At 41.0% G+C, this 18,989-nt stretch overlaps 1 protein-coding gene and 1 long non-coding RNA gene across 9 annotated transcripts in view; one reads left to right on the forward strand and one right to left on the reverse strand.

Moving 5' to 3' along the window:
* LOC137470208 (uncharacterized) lies at window positions 1-13,320 on the forward strand. 2 transcript variants are annotated; one of them, XR_010996939.1, is made up of 3 exons: window positions 1-1,612; window positions 6,326-8,642; window positions 9,565-13,320. It is a non-coding gene; the product is annotated as an uncharacterized lncRNA (long non-coding RNA). The 2 variants fall into 2 exon arrangements; XR_010996940.1 differs by lacking the exon at window positions 9,565-13,320 and having other exon boundaries at window positions 6,326-9,336.
* Window positions 1,978-18,989, reverse strand: part of CYP39A1 (cytochrome P450 family 39 subfamily A member 1) — a 27,438-nt gene continuing 10,426 nt past the window's right edge. For 6 of the 7 annotated variants that reach the window (XM_068183290.1, XM_068183292.1, XM_068183293.1 and 3 more), the window contains 11 exons: window positions 17,755-17,890; window positions 16,810-16,984; window positions 15,064-15,213; window positions 14,104-14,197; window positions 12,537-12,635; window positions 10,571-10,661; window positions 9,368-9,501; window positions 8,440-8,535; window positions 6,497-6,585; window positions 3,558-3,645; window positions 1,978-2,838 (listed from right to left, as the gene is read on the reverse strand). In XM_068183290.1, coding sequence (XP_068039391.1) covers window positions 2,767-2,838; window positions 3,558-3,645; window positions 6,497-6,585; window positions 8,440-8,535; window positions 9,368-9,501; window positions 10,571-10,661; window positions 12,537-12,635; window positions 14,104-14,197; window positions 15,064-15,213; window positions 16,810-16,984; window positions 17,755-17,890 — 1,224 coding nt within the window. In that variant the 3' untranslated portion in view covers window positions 1,978-2,766. The remainder of the gene's footprint in view (window positions 2,839-3,557; window positions 3,646-6,496; window positions 6,586-8,439; window positions 8,536-9,367; window positions 9,502-10,570; window positions 10,662-12,536; window positions 12,636-14,103; window positions 14,198-15,063; window positions 15,214-16,809; window positions 16,985-17,754; window positions 17,891-18,989) is intronic. The other variant, XM_068183291.1, reaches the window with a different exon arrangement.

Here is an 18,989-nt window from a genome sequence, read left to right on the forward strand (position 1 = left end):
GAGAAGATTCACTTACAAGAGCTCAACAATTTTAATTCAAAATGTTTTCAGGAGTTTTATATTTCCACAGGAAATTCATTATTTCAGGAAAAATGTTTATCCTCTCTTCAAAAGTATATTAAAAATTGTCTGGAATGTGTTAGTTTCCTTTTTTTTTTTCCCTGAAACATTTCTCTGATATACAAATATTAAAGGAAAATTAATGTAACAGAGTTTTATTTCTCATTCCTCATAACACTAGATTTCCTGTCTCATTAGAACAACTTTTACCATTGTTTCAATGACTTTGACACTCGAATTTATCAGGTAGATCTGGCCTTTGCCACGTCTGGAGGAGGAACAGTTACAATTTCTAAGATCTTTTTGAGGGATGCTCCACTACTTTCCCTTTAACACCCAGACTTCATAAGAAGGTAGAAATAAAAAAAGTCGCTTGAAATACATTTTATTTCTATGTGGGCTTAAAAATCTTTGGCTTCTTACAGTCTTGTGGTAATGGCATGAATAAAAACTTACTCTGATTCCTGCTATGTCCTGATATGTAGGACAGCTTTCTAACAGCAGGGAGAGTCAGGTAAGAGGACAGATCCCCCATGGAAATTTGGCACTGCTGTATTTAAAAGCCAACTGGACAAGCACTTGAAGATGAATAATTTAGATACTCTTAATCCACTCCTGCGCAGGGTATGGCAATGACCTTTTAATGCCTGTTTAACCCCATCCCATGGGAAAGTCTTTCCCTCCCCCAGAAGCTTCTGGATTATTTCCAGGCAGAAGACCCCTTTTAGCTCTATCACTTGACCACCACATTGCTTTACTAATCCACCTCCCTTGTTTTTTTCCACCTTGGAAAGTACAGCGAGTGCCTGGAGCTGTCATCCACAACAGGGCAGTGATGGGACCCCATAGTCAGGCCCACTTTTCTTCACCTCTACCATGAACAGGTATTTATTTTCTGCCAAAAGCCTGCACTTCTCATAAAAACGTCCTGCCTTTCAGGACTAATGTTTTCATGGCTGATTCGCAACTGATCGGGAGTTGCTAAATCCAGTAGCCCCACAAAGGTGAGGCTGCTGCAGCTCCACACCCCTGGATCCAGCAGACACATCCACAGATGTGTAAAATGTGTGTATGCACTGATGGTTCCAGTGGCCAGCTCAGACAGAAACACTCAGCACTCAGACAAACAGCACCAGTGGCCTCATCCTGCCCCCTGCTCTGGCAGATCAGGGTGAAGGTCTGTGAATGCAAGATATTTATAAAAATCATCACAGAATCATAGAATGGTTTGAGTTGGAAGGGACCTTAAAAATCACCCAGTTCCAATCCCTTGCCATGGGCAGGGACACCTTCCTCTAGACCAGGTTGCTCAGAGGCCCATCCAGCCTGGCCTTACAAATACGTCATTTCCAAATTTTAAAATTAAAATATACACTTCCAGGTAATACTGTGCATAAAATCCAAGGGAATGGCCTTCAGCTATGGAAGAGACACCGGAACAGCAATTAAGATTGCAACTCATACACAGTTAACCATTATGGGCTGAAATAAAAGTTGGACTAATCATTTTCCAGCCATATAAATCACTGAAGTTGTTCTATCCATCACGAAGGTAAGCCAACCATGTAATGAATTATACAATGTGTTATTTTCCTATGCATGTTATTCCCATAGTTTGTTCTGTTGTTCAAAGTCTATTCGTATGAGGCGATTTTTTTTAAATACTTTTAAAATTATGAATGATCTTTACTTATAGGACTAAAAATACATGCCAGATATTGTTGTATATTAAATCTGACAGCAGTTAAAGTGTTGGTATCTGAACTTATTTGACAGTGTCTTCAAACAACTTTTACTAGGTATTCTTTACAGGATTAAATATTCTTAGATTTGTGCAATTTGTTCTATAACTCATGGAAGGGAAATTAAAAGTGTTCTAGATAATAACAGACAACCAGTCTCATGAGCGGGAACCGCTTTCCTTGCAATCACTTTTTATCGGGAGTTAAACATGGTCAAACTTTCATTGCAAATTCATGCAAGGACCAATTCTGAATCCTGTGGAGCAAAATAAAACTCAGCAGAAATTTCAGGTGCTCCCATGGAACAAGATCCCAAAGGCTTGCAATTTTTCCATTACAAATGCATTTTATTTGCAAGAAGTTGGCACTGGTTGTTGGCAGAGTAGGCCAGACCTTCACCTGCCCACACAGGCAGTGACACACAAGTCCCCACAGTTTACGAGGATGTGGCGCTGATCCAGAGGTCTCTGCTCAGACTGTCCTGGATTTTGTGCACACCAGCACCGGGGAGCAATTTGTTGTTACCAATGTGATTTCTTAGCATAAGGCACCACTTTGGCCTTGGTTTGAAGTGCCCTGCTGGAAGCAGTGACCTGGGCCAAGGGAGCTGCTTCTCCACTGGTTCTGGCACAGCTTCCACACAGGACTTCCAGACACTGTAGCTTTTTGTCCTGAATGTTTGGTTGGTGAGTTTAGTATATCAGATTTGCAAAGTCAGTGAGTAACTGGCCCACAAATTATGAATGCAGCAGGAGAGCTTGGATTGAAGCACTGGGAGGTGAGCAGCCAGGGGGAGCACAGGTATGACTGCGCTGGTTTGGCACAGCACAATGTACAGCACTGAAAGCTGAAATCAAGAACTCTGCAGGCAGAGAAGCTGTCTGAAGATTTGGAATTAGGAAGCAGCTCAGTGGTCCATCCATCCAGCATGGGCTGGCAAAGAAAGGTCAGGCCTTCACAACTTTCATTCCCGGCATTTATACTGGACCTGTAATGGTGCCATGGGTTGTTGTGTCCCCACCAAGTGTAAAGGGCTCTGAAGAAAGAAGAAATTCAGAAAAACACATCAGTTAGTTTAGTTAATGGAATTACCATTGTGCTTTAACATTAAAATACAAGCATTCTGCATCTTCAGTCTTAGAGAACCAAGACCAAATACCAATAATTATTTCTAGGCTTTGCCAAAGCCTTTGGGTAGGGCCTTCATGGTTAATTATTATTCCAGTCACTCTGTCAGGGAGACACATGAGCCCTTAAGAAACACTTGCAATTTTGAATACTTTCAAAATATTCAAATAATGAAATGGCAACTGTGCCATTCTACCATAAGTATAAAACCTTTCTGTTGCTCATTCAGTCTTACCCTAACCATTTACCTTCCACCCCTGAATATGGAGTGGAAGAGCACTACAAGTGTAACATCTGATTCCATATCTTTAAAGTATTAATGATCTCATTCCATATTTACTGTTTGTGTAAGCAACAAGTATCAAATCTCTGGTAATGTTTAGGCAAAGATGAGACAAAACATTCTTGTAAGCACTTTGTGGTATAGGCAGTGCTGCCCCAGTAACTGGAATTGATGGAATTGCCTGGATTTTCTGAGTTAAAACAACAATCGAGTTGTTCGTTACATGTTTTATAATAATGTTCTCAAAATTTATGTAACCACAGTTGAGCATGGTTGTTCAGCTGAGCCTGATGAAAGAAGGGTATAAAGATGGAGAATGCTACACCAGCGCATGGAACTCTTACCTCCTTTGGCACTGCATCCAACAGCACAAATTCATATTTGTACAGGAACAGCACAACAAACAGCTGGATTTCCATGATCGCAAACCACCTGCACGAAAAGGGAGGAAAGCATTGGCCCTACAGACTGACCATCACGTGTGTGTTATGATCAGGTAAGAAAGAGGGTGTCATTGACACATTTTACACTCTCTGCTTTAGCTCTGCCTGAAAGCTTTTCTCCATAGGAAAACTGCTGTAGTTCGGGTTTGTTACTCGGCAAGGAACAGGAATGTGGTGGCTGCCCGTTCTTACTCTGGTGGAACACTGGACTGACAGTATCCCTCTGACACCTATTTTAAAACAGCTCCTTATCATTATGGATTTTTCCACTGTATAAACATTTATTTTCTCGTAACACTTGCTGACTTGAAATAACTTCCTAGGAGTGAGAAGGCAGTCAGACAGAAAAGGCCATATGACTAATTGTGCTATATAAAGTTATATAATGCAGCTGGGAGCCTGGTGACATCAGAGAGTGGTGACAGTGGGAGTTATTATTTAATGCGTCAGCATTAGGATGCAGTAGGAGACCCAAGGGCAGGATTTCTTTTTTCTGTAACACTCTCCCAAAGGTCTTTCTTAGGCCAGAGAAGATTTTGGATAACTGCAGGTGAAATCCTCCAGGCTATTGGTTTTTAATACTTATGTGTACAAGAGCTTTCTGCATTCACCAGTGTGCACCTGTGCGACATCATGGGATTACTCACTTGCAGAGTTTAGACATAAGTCTTAAATACTCAGTTAAAACAGTAATACCACCTTGCTCTTCTACAGAGAAATGCTGGGAATCCTGGATAAAATAGCTATGGGGGAATTCACAGGGGAAGAGGCTACATGACTGCACATGGAGTTGGCCTGGCAGGTGTGAAGGGAAGCTAAAAGCCTCACAAACCCAAGGTAACTCCTGCAGAGCCACCAGGCTCTGCACATGGAGCCACCCTGGGCTCTGGAGTGGGAAAATCCTTGTTTGTTTCAGCACAGCTTCAGACCCAAATTATTCCTGTGATTTCACACTGGAATTGCCTTGAGCTTTTGGTGGTCTTGGCTCAAGGGAATGGAGTGCAGAGATATTTTGATGGCTATTAGCCCAGCTCAGGTGGGATGTAAGCCAAGCTCCAAGCCTGCAGCACCATGCAAGGCTGGGTCCTTCCAGTCCCAGCTCTGTTTGCACAGCAGGGCCCTGGACGCCAGTGCTTGAGGGGACCACACGCCCATGCAAGACAAGCACAGTCACACAGGCAATACTCACCTGGTTCAACTAAAGTAGTCAAACTGACATCAAACTTTTCTTTTAGGTAAAAAATAGGGCACAGAAATGGCTTCTTGGGAGCTATATCCACATTGGTTTGGTAGAATATTGGACAGCTAAGTTATTTACTAGCTTTCAGTTTGATTAAATTAGCTTTTAATTTTATGCTGAACTTTTGCAATGGAGAAATTAAATGATTCATACATTTCATTTATAAACCTCAGTACTGAAATAAATAAAAATGCATCTTAAACTTGAAATATCACTGTTTCATTCAGTCAGATTTCATGAAGGAAATCTGCAACCTGGAATCCTTGATACAACCCTTGATTTAATTTTCTTTTTATCAAAACCATCACATTATTCTTTTATAATTATCACTGAAAAACATGAAGGTGTTTGTTACCATGTGGACTGCCAAAGGGTCTGAAAGGTCTTTTTTGTTTCTCAGCAAGAACAAGATTCTCCATCTGTTGTCTGTGTAGTAATGTAATACTTTTCTCTCTAAACAAAAACTTATTTTAAAGATGTTACCAGCATCCAGAGAACAGCCTGGACAAAGATATAGGTCAGGATATATAAACAAGCAGCTTTCAGAAACATTGTTTTGCAGCTTTCCCTGTACCTGCAGATGCCTCTTGTGAATTTTGCTGTTGCCCTAGCTGGAAGAGAGGCTGTGCTCAGATTTAGCTCAGGAATGTGGTACAAACCACCAAGGTACAGCAGCGAGTGAGCACTTCCCCCGGGCAAGCCTAAAAGGTGAAAGCAGTTTTGCTCATGTCTTTAATGCCTTTACAAAGTTTATCTGGCACTCATGTCTAGCCTACCACAGGGTGCAGATTACAGAATGCAGATCCTCTGAAACACCCTCCAGATTCCTTACTCCACATGAAACTCGAGGTAAAATGACTGGTCTTAAGGATTCTAAGGAGACTTTTGTCTCAGAAGAGCAGGTTTGTCTCAGGTTTTGAAGGCAGACGATTGAGCACAGAGATGTTTGAACACAGGAACAAAGAGCAGCTGGTTCCCTGGGACTTGTTCCAGGAAGAGGGACAGCAGAGAAAACAGCAGAAGGAATGCAGGAAGTGCCAAGGCTGGCATTGCTGGAGGAGTGAAATGAGACAGGATCTGCAATTTGAGCCATTATACAATTCTATATTGCAAAGACCAGATTCGAACAGAGAGGAGCCAGTTAAGATACCTGAAGATCAGCAGAGATGTCAGTGGCATCACAGAGGATGGAAAGAGTGTCAGACCTGGGAAATGTTCTGTGGGTTTATTTAGAACTGGTTTAAGGCAACCTAAATAACTGTGTCTGTAAAATGGTGTGTTTGGAAGTGGAGCAACTCTCCCTTGATGAAAAGAAACCTCAGCAGGGACAGAGCGAGGCTGAATTTCTTCCCTGGGCGGGGGGCAATATCCCTTGATACACTGGTCTCAGATTCTGCCTGTTCATTGTGACTTCACCTATCTTTTCCAGGAATTAAACCACTTTCAGATCAGTTTAAACAAGGTGCAGATGATGCCAAACATTAGGAGACTGGCAAAGAGCAAAGCAAACACGTTATCTCCAAGAGTAAGAGAAGCCCAGTTCAAGAGACTAGTTCTCTGCAGGGCTTGGGAATAAATAAATTCCAGCTGTTTCACTGACCTTCCTGGACACTGATGCTTCCCTCCTCCGAATGCCACAAAGCTGTCCAAGAAAGCATTCTTCTCTAAATTTGCCTCTTTCCAACGATCCTGTGGGAAGAAACTTTTTTTTTTCCAAATCAGCCTTATATAAATAAAGCTTAACTTTATTTCTTCAGGCTAAAAATGACCTTGGACAGCTAATCCTCAATACAAAGTTGCACTTATACCATTTTTTTTGCATTCCACCTGTTAGTATTAGAGTCTGGATCCAAAAGTCAACACCGAATCAGGGAAAGAAATGAGGGTCCCATATGAAACACATCTAGGTGCCTTGAAATGCTGGAGAAGTTTTCAAAATTACCCCTAAAGCAGTTTTCCTATACTTCCCCATTTCCTAAATCCTGCATCTTGAGCTATTAAAATGCAACCTTCTCTTTTTAAATGTATCTACAAATGCAAATGTTCAACCAGTACAGAGGGAAGCCTCAGCCACAAAATTGTGCCATGACATACAAATAGCTCACACACATCTTGCACAGAAAAAACACTTCTGAGACACTCTGCACAGACAAATGCAAGGTCTGTGAGTTTTAACTGGTGTAAGCCAGTGTGTGAGAAGATGAGAGATTCTCCACAAAAAACAGCTTGTCTGTACCCAAAGGGATCCCTGCCGATTCCTAAATTGCTTTGAGAGGAAAGGGACAACACAAGGAACAAGGCAATATTGGCTGAAGTTTTGGTGGGTGACACTGAGAGAAGCAAATCTCATGACTGCTGGGTGACAAACTGTACCAGCCTCCACAAACTCAGTGCTACTCTGCCAAGTAACACCCTGTCAAGCTTCTGGTGGTGAACTCCTCTGATGAAACTGTCCCAGAGAAGACATCATCTTGCATTTATCTATTTTAGGGTTTTTTTTTCAGCTAGGGCTGTTTAGAGATTTCTGAGGAAGAAACCTGTCGGCATCAAAATCCAATAAAGAAGAAAAAAAATCTCAGTGGTGATGAAGCAAGGTCATACATTTGGAATGACAATGTCTAAGGGGCACTCATCTATTCCTCTTGAAAAAAGGGAGAGTTTCTAAAAAACAAGCTAACTTGCTCTTTAGAAATAAAGTTACTAAAAAAATAAGCTGCTGCATCAGAGTTTCATCTTCAGATTTCAAAGAAGCAGGAATTGTTAAAAAGGATATCAAATCAGGAAGAGTTTGCTAGAAGGGAAGTTTTGTTTAAATTACTCCTTGATGTATTTCTATAAAAAAGACAAACTGTTCTATATTGGATGGTGCTAAAAAGAACAGTTACAAGCCTGCCCACACAGCCACCTGCAGTGGAATAATAACCAAGAAACTAGATTAACTACTGAATTAGCAGAGATAATACCTACGAGAAATCATCCGGCAGGGAGAGGAGAATACTTGGAATCACAGAACTGGTTAGGTTGGAAAAGACCTCTAAGATCAAGTTCAACATTAACCCAGCACTGCCAATCCACCACTAAACCACATCCGCAGCTGCCACATCTACACATCCCCTCCAGGGATGGTGGCCCCACCATTTTCCTGGGCAGCCTGTTCCAATGCCTGACAGCTCTTTCAGTCAAGAAATGTTTCCTAATATCCAATCTAAACCTCACCTGGCACAATTTGAAGCTGGTTCCTCTCATCCTATCAGTTGTTACTGGAGAGAAAAGACTGACCCCCACCTGGCTGCAATCTCCTTTCAGGGAGTTACAGAGAGTGATAAGGCAGGACCAAAGGGATATTAAAGTAGTAACAAATTACCTGCAACATGTCACTGAATTTAAAAGACTTTTTTATTCCTACTGGCTCCTCCCTTATGTCTCTGTATTCAAGGCCATTCTCCAGCCAAATTTAAGCACATTTCTCCATATGATTTTATTGTAAAATAAGTAAAGAGGAGAAAAGACAGCTAAATATCCACACTAAGAGTGACAACTTACAGGTTTGAACACTCCTGGGTCAGGAAAATATTTTGGATTCCGATGTAACCAATATGGTGACAACATCAACATGTCACCTGCAGGGATGGTGAAATTCTGAAAAGAGAAAAATCTCTAAGAAAATAACTACAAATCTCACAAAATAGTCCCTCCTTGGTAGTTCTCTTCCATCAGCAGAAGATCCTAAGAAAAGACAAGTGAAGGTGATAAAGCCATGGTGACCATATTACATGTTTGAAGTTTCTTCTTGCTGTTGCTATTTTTTTCCATAAAACCTAAACAGTGGGGAAGGTGGAAAGATTATTTGTGTTCTAATTTGGTTTTTTTTAGGTATCAAAAGATCAAAAGCATCATTTCTGTCTTTCCTGCTTCTTGATTTATCATGTGAGCTGTTTTCTTTTTTCTAAATATTTTGTTAAATACTTCCTTCAATGCAAAGAAATTCAAAGAAACCCTTCTATGACAGTAGATATTAGTAATTTGATCAGTAATGTTAAATAGTCATGAGCACTGATTCCTTAAGAGTGTGGGTTTTTTCCCAAACATTTCTTTGCCAGATTCCTGAATGCTGACGCCTCCCTTCTGAATGGTAGTGAAGGGGACAGAAAGGAGTCTTATCAGTAACTAAAACGTAGTTCCTCCTACTATACTTGTTGTGTCTGATTCCTCTTTTATATGCCATCAGTATCTGTAGTTCAATTCAATTCAATTTTAAATCAATTCAAAATTGAAAGCAAGTCTGTGAGCCAGAAAATCCAAACCACTCATAAATTAATGCTGATGACTACATCTATTAAAAAGAATATATATGTAAGGCTGGGGAATATCTCTATCACTGTAATTTTACCCAGATCTATTGGGAGGACCTTTTCCAGACAAATCACACAGCATCCTTTGGGGGAAGAAAAACCCCACAACCAAACCTCACCTTAATTCTAATTGGGTTTATGACTTTCTTGGTGATGGCACCTGGAGACCTCAGCCGTATGGCTTCCAAAGTGCACCATTTAATAAAAGGGATCTTCTTCAGGTCCTCCTCAGAGACTTCCAGTTTATCTTTACCTGTCATGGCATGAGAAAGAAGACTCCATGTAAAAATTACATTTCATACTTGTTTTGATACAGGCTGGCATGTCTTGCTTTAGGACTGTGGATGAAATACTTCAAGACTTCAAGGCATTGTTTACATCCAAAAATTGTCTTTATATTTCAAAGTAAATAAATAGACCTAAATCAGTAAAATTTAAGAAAAGCCACTGAACATAATTCAATAACTCTAAGGTAGGTGTAGATATGGCATTAGATAGAAGGGGCCAAACAAAGTCATGTTGGAAGTTAAAAGTCTTCAGAGTTTTTCTGTGCTTTCATAGGGCACTGCATGGAAATCTCAGGGACTGTAGGCACCAAGACAAGAATCCATAGCTGAGCTCTTGGGCTCTGTTAACATTAGAAAATGAAACAAGGCCAAGAGAAAGGCTTCAGGAATTTTCTTTATTGGTTAATTACTGACATGTTTCTTGATACAGTTTTGACTCATGTCAACAAAGAGTCTTCTGTGAAAGTTTAAGTCTGGTCCAAGGGACTGCATATGGGAACGACTGCTCCCAGTAGGTGACTGCTTTTTGAGGGAAAGAGGTTACTCATGGGGGCTTAACCATGCTGGAAAAATTTGCTTCTGATGACAGGAAAGAGAACAGTTCCTGGACTGTTTTTTTCCCATGAATAGCTGTAACTCTGTTGAACAGCACACCATGAAAAACACCTGAACTGAAAGACCTCAACTGATCCTATTAGGTGCCTGGAAAAAGCATAAGACTGGGAAATAAAAATCTAAGTTTAAGTTATAGGAATTAAGAAACAAACACATACTGTTATTTTCTGATGGGAATGAAGAAAAAAACACATACTGTTATTTTCCTATTTCCTTCTGCTAACATCAGAGGTGTTTTTGCTTAAAAGTACGTTTTAAGCTTATACTGAGTAAAGATCTGAGAGCTGGACTCTATGCTATCAGTAGCACCCTTAATTGGAACACTCATTGTTCCCAGCCACTGACCAAGTGTGCCCTGTGCTGGGCCAACACAGGATAAATCACTTCCAGCTTCCAGAAGGACAAAATCAGATTTATTACCTGCTTTGCCAAAAACAGAAGCCAGGTCTTCCATGACTTTCCTGTAAATGGCAGGATTAGAGAGTATGAAAGCAAGGGTCCAAAATGCAACCTAAACAGAGATGGAAATCCTTGAATTTAGGGACATGGAACAGAATGACAGTATCCTTTTAGCAAATCACAGAGGCAGGTGAAAACATGTGCACTTTTTTGTATGTGCCTGTTGTAGCTGAGATGCACAGGGAGCTGTGCTTCCTGGGTAAATCCATATCTAAGGGCTCAGCTCCTGGGAGATTATGTCTAGTCATCTGCTGTGTACTTATCTTTAGTGAACATTATATAGCTTTGGCCTTGAGCTTTGAAACACAGAATCCTTTATTTTCAAATAACTAGGTGTTAAATGAACTACTAAATCATCGTGCATTATTAGTTCTAGCTGCAGGAATGAAAGAAAAATAAATTCATATTAGCATTTGCAGAAATGAGGTTAAATAATTTGCAGGGCATTGTCATAGTGAGTCACACTAAAATGGGCAGGAAAAGTTTTAATTAACAGCAAAACAATGAGTAGCATATCCCCTTTAGAAATAATTTGCTAAGTGATTATGCAATGAAGTTGAAAATCAAGAAATTTAGGAAAGGAGAAAATCCTCTTAAGCAGGATGAAACCAGAAGGACTGGCAGCAATGCCAAGAGTCTCTCTCCTCTTGCTAAGCTAGCAGGAGGTGCAGCCTGCACACAGATCTGGTCGTGGGCCATCTGTCCTGGTGAGGAATGAAACTCTGACTGTTATTTCCCAAACAGACTGACATGGATGCAGCCCTCCTTCTGCAAAGCAAATCTTGTAGCTTAGATTTCCTGTACAGCACTTGGACACTGTGGCTTCTCTCCACGGGCTAAGAAGGGATAACTGAATTGTTTCAGATAAAAGGGTTTAAAGTGCTTGTAAAATATGCCCTTGGAAGGTGAAAGGCCTTTTCTTTCGTCATTCCATTCCCCAGAACAGTGGTTGTTACTATTCTGAGAAACAGAAAAATATCTGTATGTCTATTTACAGCTGAATATTACAGAAGTAAGTGTTGTGGAAGGAATGTCAGTTATCCTGATAACAGACAGCAGGCTATGCCTCCCACTTACGCCAACATGTGAATCCACAGAAACCTCACTGAAATGGATGAATTTCCCTTAGGCTAAACTGCAGTAATATCCAATCTCCAAAAAACATAGATATATCCGTTAGGGGAACATATAAAAATAACTTACTATCATGTTTTTCTAAATCACATCTGTAATGGACATAACTGTGCTGGAAAGAGCTTAGTAGTCATGGTAAATAAAGGATGTTTTTGCTGCTATGGATTTTTCATCTGAGAAATTCCTATAAAAGTCTTTGGTCAGCCTAAGCTGTGTTAGATATATTGGGCTTGTTAGCATACTTATATCAGTGTCATTAATCCAGCAAATCCTTTTCTAACACAGACAAAAGTTAAGAGCTCTAGAATCAAACTATTTCTTTTCTTCCACTGGCATTTGTACAGCAGATTCCCCAAAAAATGAAAGAGACAAAATCAGTCAAGGGTTTACACACAGATGAAGTTACTCTATATTATGCTTTTGATATTCTTTACAATTGGTAACACCAGGGTATCTGAAATAGTCTTTTCTATAATACAGCCACAGTGCTTCAAAACAGAGTTAAATGTTCTTCACAGCTTAAGACTGTGATCTTAATAGCTGTGAGGCTTATGTTCCTGAAATGTTATGACAGGGGACAACATGATTTAGGAAAAATACAAGAAGAGCTTTTCTTGTCATTGCTTCTGTGACATTGCAGCCTGGGTATATTTGTAGTGATGCATGTGGGCGTGATAATCCCTTCTTTGGAATCCATGGAGTGTGTGTGACCTCTGCTTCAAAGCCTTTCCTTCCCAAATCCAGGCTTTGGAGCAGTAGCGAGAGAAGGTGTTTCTGCAGCTGATGTACTTACAGGCACAGCATTTGCTTGGGCAGCCCAGAGCATCAGGAGACCATAATTGGGAGCTAGATGTCTTCCCTGCAAGTTATCCAGGAGATGTTGTAGAAGTGTCTGTTAAAAATAAAAGAAAATAATCTGTATTTCCAATAATATATTAAAAAATATAGTTTGGGGCAGGGCTTACTAGAACTCAAGGACTAGCTTCTCAAAGAGAAGTAATGTTAGTTATAGATTTTTTGGAAGGCACAATGTAGAGATGACAGCTATTAAGAGAAAGTGAGACATACATAGACAGAGAGCAAGGAGAACTCAGTGCACCACATTAATTCCTCCTAAATACTTTCACTGCTTTCAATTTCCTTAAAGTTTTAGAGGATTAGGTTCCCTCACTCCCCATTGTTGCTTGTATGTGGAAGAAAGGAAAAAAAAAATCTCTATTCTAATCCCTTCTCTACACCTCTGTTTTAAAGAACCTGAAAATGGGAATGAGCCAGTTGAACAAATGGAAATGAAGAAAGTGTTCTCTCTGTTCATACCAAAAAGGTGATTGTTATGAAGAGATGGTCTGACACATCAGCAAATTCCCTAGTTTCAGGCACCTTGTTGGTGACCTAAGCAGTGACTTCAATGGGCTGATATTTGAAACTATAGCAACTGTGTAATGTTCTAGGATCAGCTTTTGTTTATAGTATTTCCTTAAATGCAGAGCAACCATGCACGTGAGGCAAAGCTTCCTGCCTACTTTTCAGAGGGGAGAAGCCCAGTCTTTAATAAAAAATGGCTGATTTTTTTCCAAATTCCCATCCGATACAAGTTTGTGCTTCCTTCTTCCTGAACCTTCCTACCTCCCACCAACTCCTCTCCAGCCTTCTCTTTCTTTCTGCTGATCTGGTTTATTTTATTAAAGAAACTGCAGTATGTAAAGCTTTTGAACTCTAAATAAAACCTGTTTTGTTTAATGATCTGTTCTACAACCATTTGGTAGGTCAAAATTCCCAGGCCAATCTGCCATCATATTTGTCAGCCCTATCGGCAAAATTCCTGCCAGAGCTCAGGAGAATAACCAGGGGAACAACTTATCTCAGCTTTGACACAATCAATATTTAGGGTACTTGGCTCCAAATCCAGTAATCTGCTATTTTCTACCAGTCTGGCTGTTGAAGGATCTGCTCACTCTACACCAGGGTTTATAAATAGCACATGTAAGGCTTTGAAGTATCACAGCACAGTGCCCTCAATGAAACAACTGAAGGGTCTTTCTCTCACCTCTTTCAACTGCTCACTGCAGTGTGGTACTGCAGGCTGGGGATGGGCCATAGCTCTGAATCCTTGCCTTAAAATTCCCCAGGGGAATATGTTCATTCTCAGAATTGCTTGAAATGAACTAAATGGAGGAACAGGAGTCAAAGTTATGGGTCTGTCCTACTGCAGGTGACAGCAATACTGGAACATTTGGGTATAGCTATAAAAGCTGACATATTTGACTTATTTCTTCCAGTACTGAAGTAATTCCTGCCCTCTATTGCTTCAGTCAGAATATACAAAAAAGTCATCTTATTTCCTAGCCTTGCATGTTTACCTTGGATGCAGTCTCTGAAGGGTTGGTCCTTTCAGCATCCAACACTACTTTCTCAAATAATTTTAGAAGCCATTTTTTGGATTTAGACCAGTTCCTGTAAAGAAAAGCAACAAACAAGAACCACTTAACTGAGGCAGCACAAACCAACATTTCCTTTTCCATGAGAAGCCCTCCTTGGGTTGCTTTCCAAAAGCCCCTGGGCAGCAGTCAGCTGATGAACAGCCAAGCGTCACTCTGACTTGACAGAAGTGATGACTGGCATGAGGAACAGCACGTCCAAGGCCTTCACCTTGGCCAGATCTCCTCTTGCAGCCAGGACCTGGGACTGCAACACTCCTACATTTTCATACCTTTTTACTGTTTTCATTGTTGATTTGGACAGATTGCTTAGGCCAATCTTTTCAAGAATGATCTTCTTGAAGATAATCAAGGCTATTTTTTAGAGCATCCTCAGTTCTTTGTGAAGGTATTTTGAGGTGCTAAAGGTGCAAAGATGGCCCTGAGAGCACTGACAGTGTCTGGAAGCACCTCCTCAGGGTTTAGCTGTCTCTACCCAAGGTCAGTTCTGTGACAGTGCACACATGTAATCTGGGATTGGTACTGGGAAAACAGCTGAGGTGTGGAAAAGAGCAGAGAGACACCTCTCTGGAGGCCTCCTGAGCTTGGGACTCACATTTAGGCTCAGGCCTTTGCTCTTTACCCCATTCTGCTGCTCCCTGAAAGGTCCAAGCTGGGCTCTGCTCACCTAAGCCCAGTTATTTCTGCTTTATACCAGGAAAATGCACAAGACAAGGTCAGAACTTTTTTGAAGAATTTAGCTAAAAGCCTGCTTCACCTGAGGGCACACCATCAATAAAAACTGGGCATCATCCTCCAGGGGAAATGTTTCCCATGGCTGACACTGCAGCAAGGTAAATGTCTGTAGTGGGTACACTACAATCATCATCTCTGCCCCTTTACCTCAGGAAGCACTCAGGCATCTGAGAAGCGTATTCAAAGTCCTCATCGTACTTCTGAAAATGCTCTTCAAACTCCTTGATTTCACTCGGACTGGTTGGGCAGACGCCCCTCCCAAACAGGGTGTTCACCACCGCTGGATACATGACATGCCTGCAAGGACAAGATGCCCAAGACTTAGGGGCCACAGGGGAACTGTTGCAGCAGTTTTAGACCAGGATGCAGCACGTTGGATTGCCAGCCCTGGAAGCTGTGGGACTCAAAGGTCACATCAGTGTGGAAGGGCTGGCACAAGGCTCACACCTCAGCCACACCCTTTTTTCAGATTTTAAACAGAGGCAGGAGATACACAGACCTCAGGCTGCTCTTCTACACATGGCTGAACTTCACCAGCTAGGGTTTGGTCACTTGAGTAGGAGCAGAAAGGCTCTGGCCACCGAGGTCCCCTTCTCCCCATTAACCACCCCTCTCATTTCAGTTTGACCCACATGAACCTTCTGGGCATTGCAGAAACCCCTCTGGTCGAAACATCCTGAAACATCCCTCCTCTGGCTGCAGAGTGAGATGAAAAGAAACCAAAAAAAACTTTTTTGGTTTCTTTTCATCTCACTCTTTCATGCTTGCTCCTCTGTTATCCTGCAAACTCTGAGCTCCTTCCTCAGACCTTTCTCCTCTACTCCAGGAAACTCTTGTGCAGCCTTTGCTGTGTCCCAGATGCTGCTAAGTGAGAATTTCAGGGAATAGCACTCACGTTTCTGATTTTCTGATAATTAGGAAGAGGGGGCCATCTGGTGGCTCTATGGATTTCATGTTGAGGCAGTTAAATAACAATTATGCAGAATGTTGCATTCCAATAGTTTTACTTTGCCTTGATTAGCAAAGCAGAACCAATCACCTCCTACCAGATTTCAAAGCCCCTCTCCCCATTTTTCCCCAGGTAATCCAAACTGCATTAACTGCAGTGAGAGCCAAGTGATTTAACTGCACTAACAGCTGTATCTTACTGTATTATGTAGGAAAAGGCAGTAAAAGAAAATCTGAATGTGAGGTGTTAGAAACAGGTCCAAACCAAAGGCAGTATCTGTCTCCATCCCTGGGAGTCTTCAAGGCCCAGTTGGATGGGGCTCTGAGTGAACTGCTCCAGTGGAAGGTGCCCCTGGCAGGGGATGGAATAAGAGGATCTTTAAGGTACCTTCCAACCCAAATCATTCTGTGATTCCATGAGTTCAACTTGTAGTACAGATGGACAGACAAGATATAGGTGTTGTCCCAGATAATCAGGAAAACGAAGGAGTTAAAAGCTTTGTTGCTGTCACATCAAACAAATTTTTTTTAACATTAAGTTCTGGCAGCCAAGTCAGTTGCAGAGGGTCCTAGTTAAGCTTCAAGCTAAGCTTGGCTCAAACATGGAAAGTTCTCAAACTGCAGAAGATTAAGCATTTTGTCTGTTTCTAAGTTCTTTATCAATATGTGAAGCTTTATCCCATATTTTGGGAAACAGGGATTGTTGGAACATGCTGTGTTTTCTTTTTTCTTCCAAACAGGCAATTCAGATGCTTCTCCTAACCAGGAAAAACACCTTTACATGAAACCCTATCCACTCTGTAAGCCACCTGAAACCATGAAGCTGTGATCAGCATCCTAACAAAACTTTTCTAAGACTTTTGTGAGCTCCAGCTGCTTTACAGAAACATTTCCCTTCCACATAGGACATCCCTGAGTTAGAGACGTGCTGCAAAACTCCCTTACCTTACCAGGTCATTGAGGTCGCCCGTGCCCTCCGTGCCCAGGTGAGCCATGTGCTCATGGAGCTCCTTACACAAAGTGCCCGAGAACATATGTAGATTAGTGGGACTCATTTTCCCTTTCATCATGCTGTAGAGGATACCATGATTCTGATAAAATGCTTCTGCAGGAACAGAGACTAAATACAAAATGAAACAGAAATGTTTTGGAAAGAAGATTTTTCACTGAAAGACAGAGTGAACGTTTTTACACATAACTTTTGACTCTAATTTAAATGCCTTAATCATCATTTTCCTAAAGTAAAATTCCCTGGAAGCTTCCTCGTAACCATGTAAAGATTTTGGTAATGAGTCTGCTTCTCCCAGTCCATGTAACATCTTCCTGCCTCGTGAAGCTTCAGTGCCAGAACCAACAATCCAGAGATTTCCCCCCAGTGGGATGTACAGAGATGTGCAGGCGCACCACAAAACTGAATGTAGTGGGAAAAAAAACAGTTTGTGTCTCCATGCTATAGTAGTACATCCTCATAAACACCTCATCCTTATCTAATGATTGCTGTACTACTGTGTAGCAACTAATTATTGCTGCAAGCTGATTTTCCATGAAGTGATAGGATTACCTAAGATTGCTCTTAACAAGGTACTAGCAGGTAGGGTGTCCAGACACAGCAAAGGACCTGATCTCAAACTGGGGTTGCTAGATGGTAAAAGGAATAGCATTCCCTGGATCAGAAACTTCTGATTCCTTGAGACTGAATCCAAATCCCTCAGCTGGTTTACAGTACTGAGTCGTCATGGAGAAATTTAATTTCACCATTTCATAGCATGGTCATGGATTAAAATAAGAATTTAAGGCATGATCAAAAAGCCAACAGGCTTTTGGTTGGGATTTAATGTTCCTGGGTAACTAGATTTGGTTTCCTTTAAAAAAGATAAAGGTCTCAGTTACCTGCATTCTTGACAGCTTGTTGTACTGCCTGTTCAAAATTTAAGTCTTCAGATTTAAAAAATGCCTCAGTTCCTTCTTCCTCAGTCACAAAAGTGAACCGTTTTCCCAGAGCAAATATTGTGAACACAGGTCCATGCTGGAACAAAGAAAGATTTCCTGTCAGTACACTGTTAACACATTTTGCAGGAGCCCCAGCATGACTTCAGTGCTGCTGAGAGGTGAGGAGGGAGGACCTGGTCATTCCTGCTCTCTGCACACCTTGGCTTAGGACTGCACAAAGATTAACATGAATCAGACTAAAATTTGCAGATGTATGACCAGAAGGGAATGTGGTATGTGCCTGACGTCTTGAATAGTAGAACAGATTTATTCTCTTAAATTAACACTCAATACTTGAATTACATTGCAGCTCAAACAATACAACCTACATGGATTTAGAGAACCCAAGGGATGGATTACCTACTGCATCCTTTGCTGCCACAGCAAAGTACCAATACTGTAAAAATCCATAAACCTACTATTTCAGTCTACACTGTTTTAGCAAAAAGTCTACCCTCCTGCATATTTTTACTATTTCAGTTTTCTTTCCTTTTCCCTTCCCTTCCCCTTTCCCTTTCCCTTCCCCTTCCCCTCCCCATCCTTCCTCCTAATACCAATGATTTCTTTCTTGTAGAGATTAATATCAAAATAGCTAACAACCTTTGAGCAGAACAGATTGACTGACATTCAGGAAAGGTTTTTATGCCATAAATCATTATCTCATCTTCCCTTAATCTAATATCCTAGAGCCCTCTTGAAACTTCCAGCAATAGGAATTAAATTCTGAGTTCCTATATTGTTAAAATGATCCCTGACATTTATAAATACTCTAAACTAGAAAACAAATGTGAAATATCTACTGTCTTTTTACTGCCTATTTCAGGCATAAAAAGATCGTTCTACCTTGCTCACATTGTTTATGCCATTGACTTTAACCGTTTCTTTGGCTGTTGGTGTCTGTAGTGTAAATCCTGCTTCATCAAAAGCTCTTTGAAGCCAAGGAAAAGATTCCTCCTGGCATCAGTTGAATTTTGATTGTGTCCTTCAACTGCAAATTATTACAGAAAGAGTGACAGTTCAAACTCTCTGGGTGACAATAAATAAAATATTGTTTTAATAATGAGTGTTCAAGGCCAGGCTGGAGAAGGCTTTGAGCACCTGCCCACTGGAATTTGTCCCTGCCCATGAGAGGAGGT

Source organism: Anomalospiza imberbis, chromosome 3, assembly GCF_031753505.1.
Source record: "Anomalospiza imberbis isolate Cuckoo-Finch-1a 21T00152 chromosome 3, ASM3175350v1, whole genome shotgun sequence".
Taxonomy (NCBI): Eukaryota; Metazoa; Chordata; class Aves; order Passeriformes; family Viduidae; genus Anomalospiza; species Anomalospiza imberbis.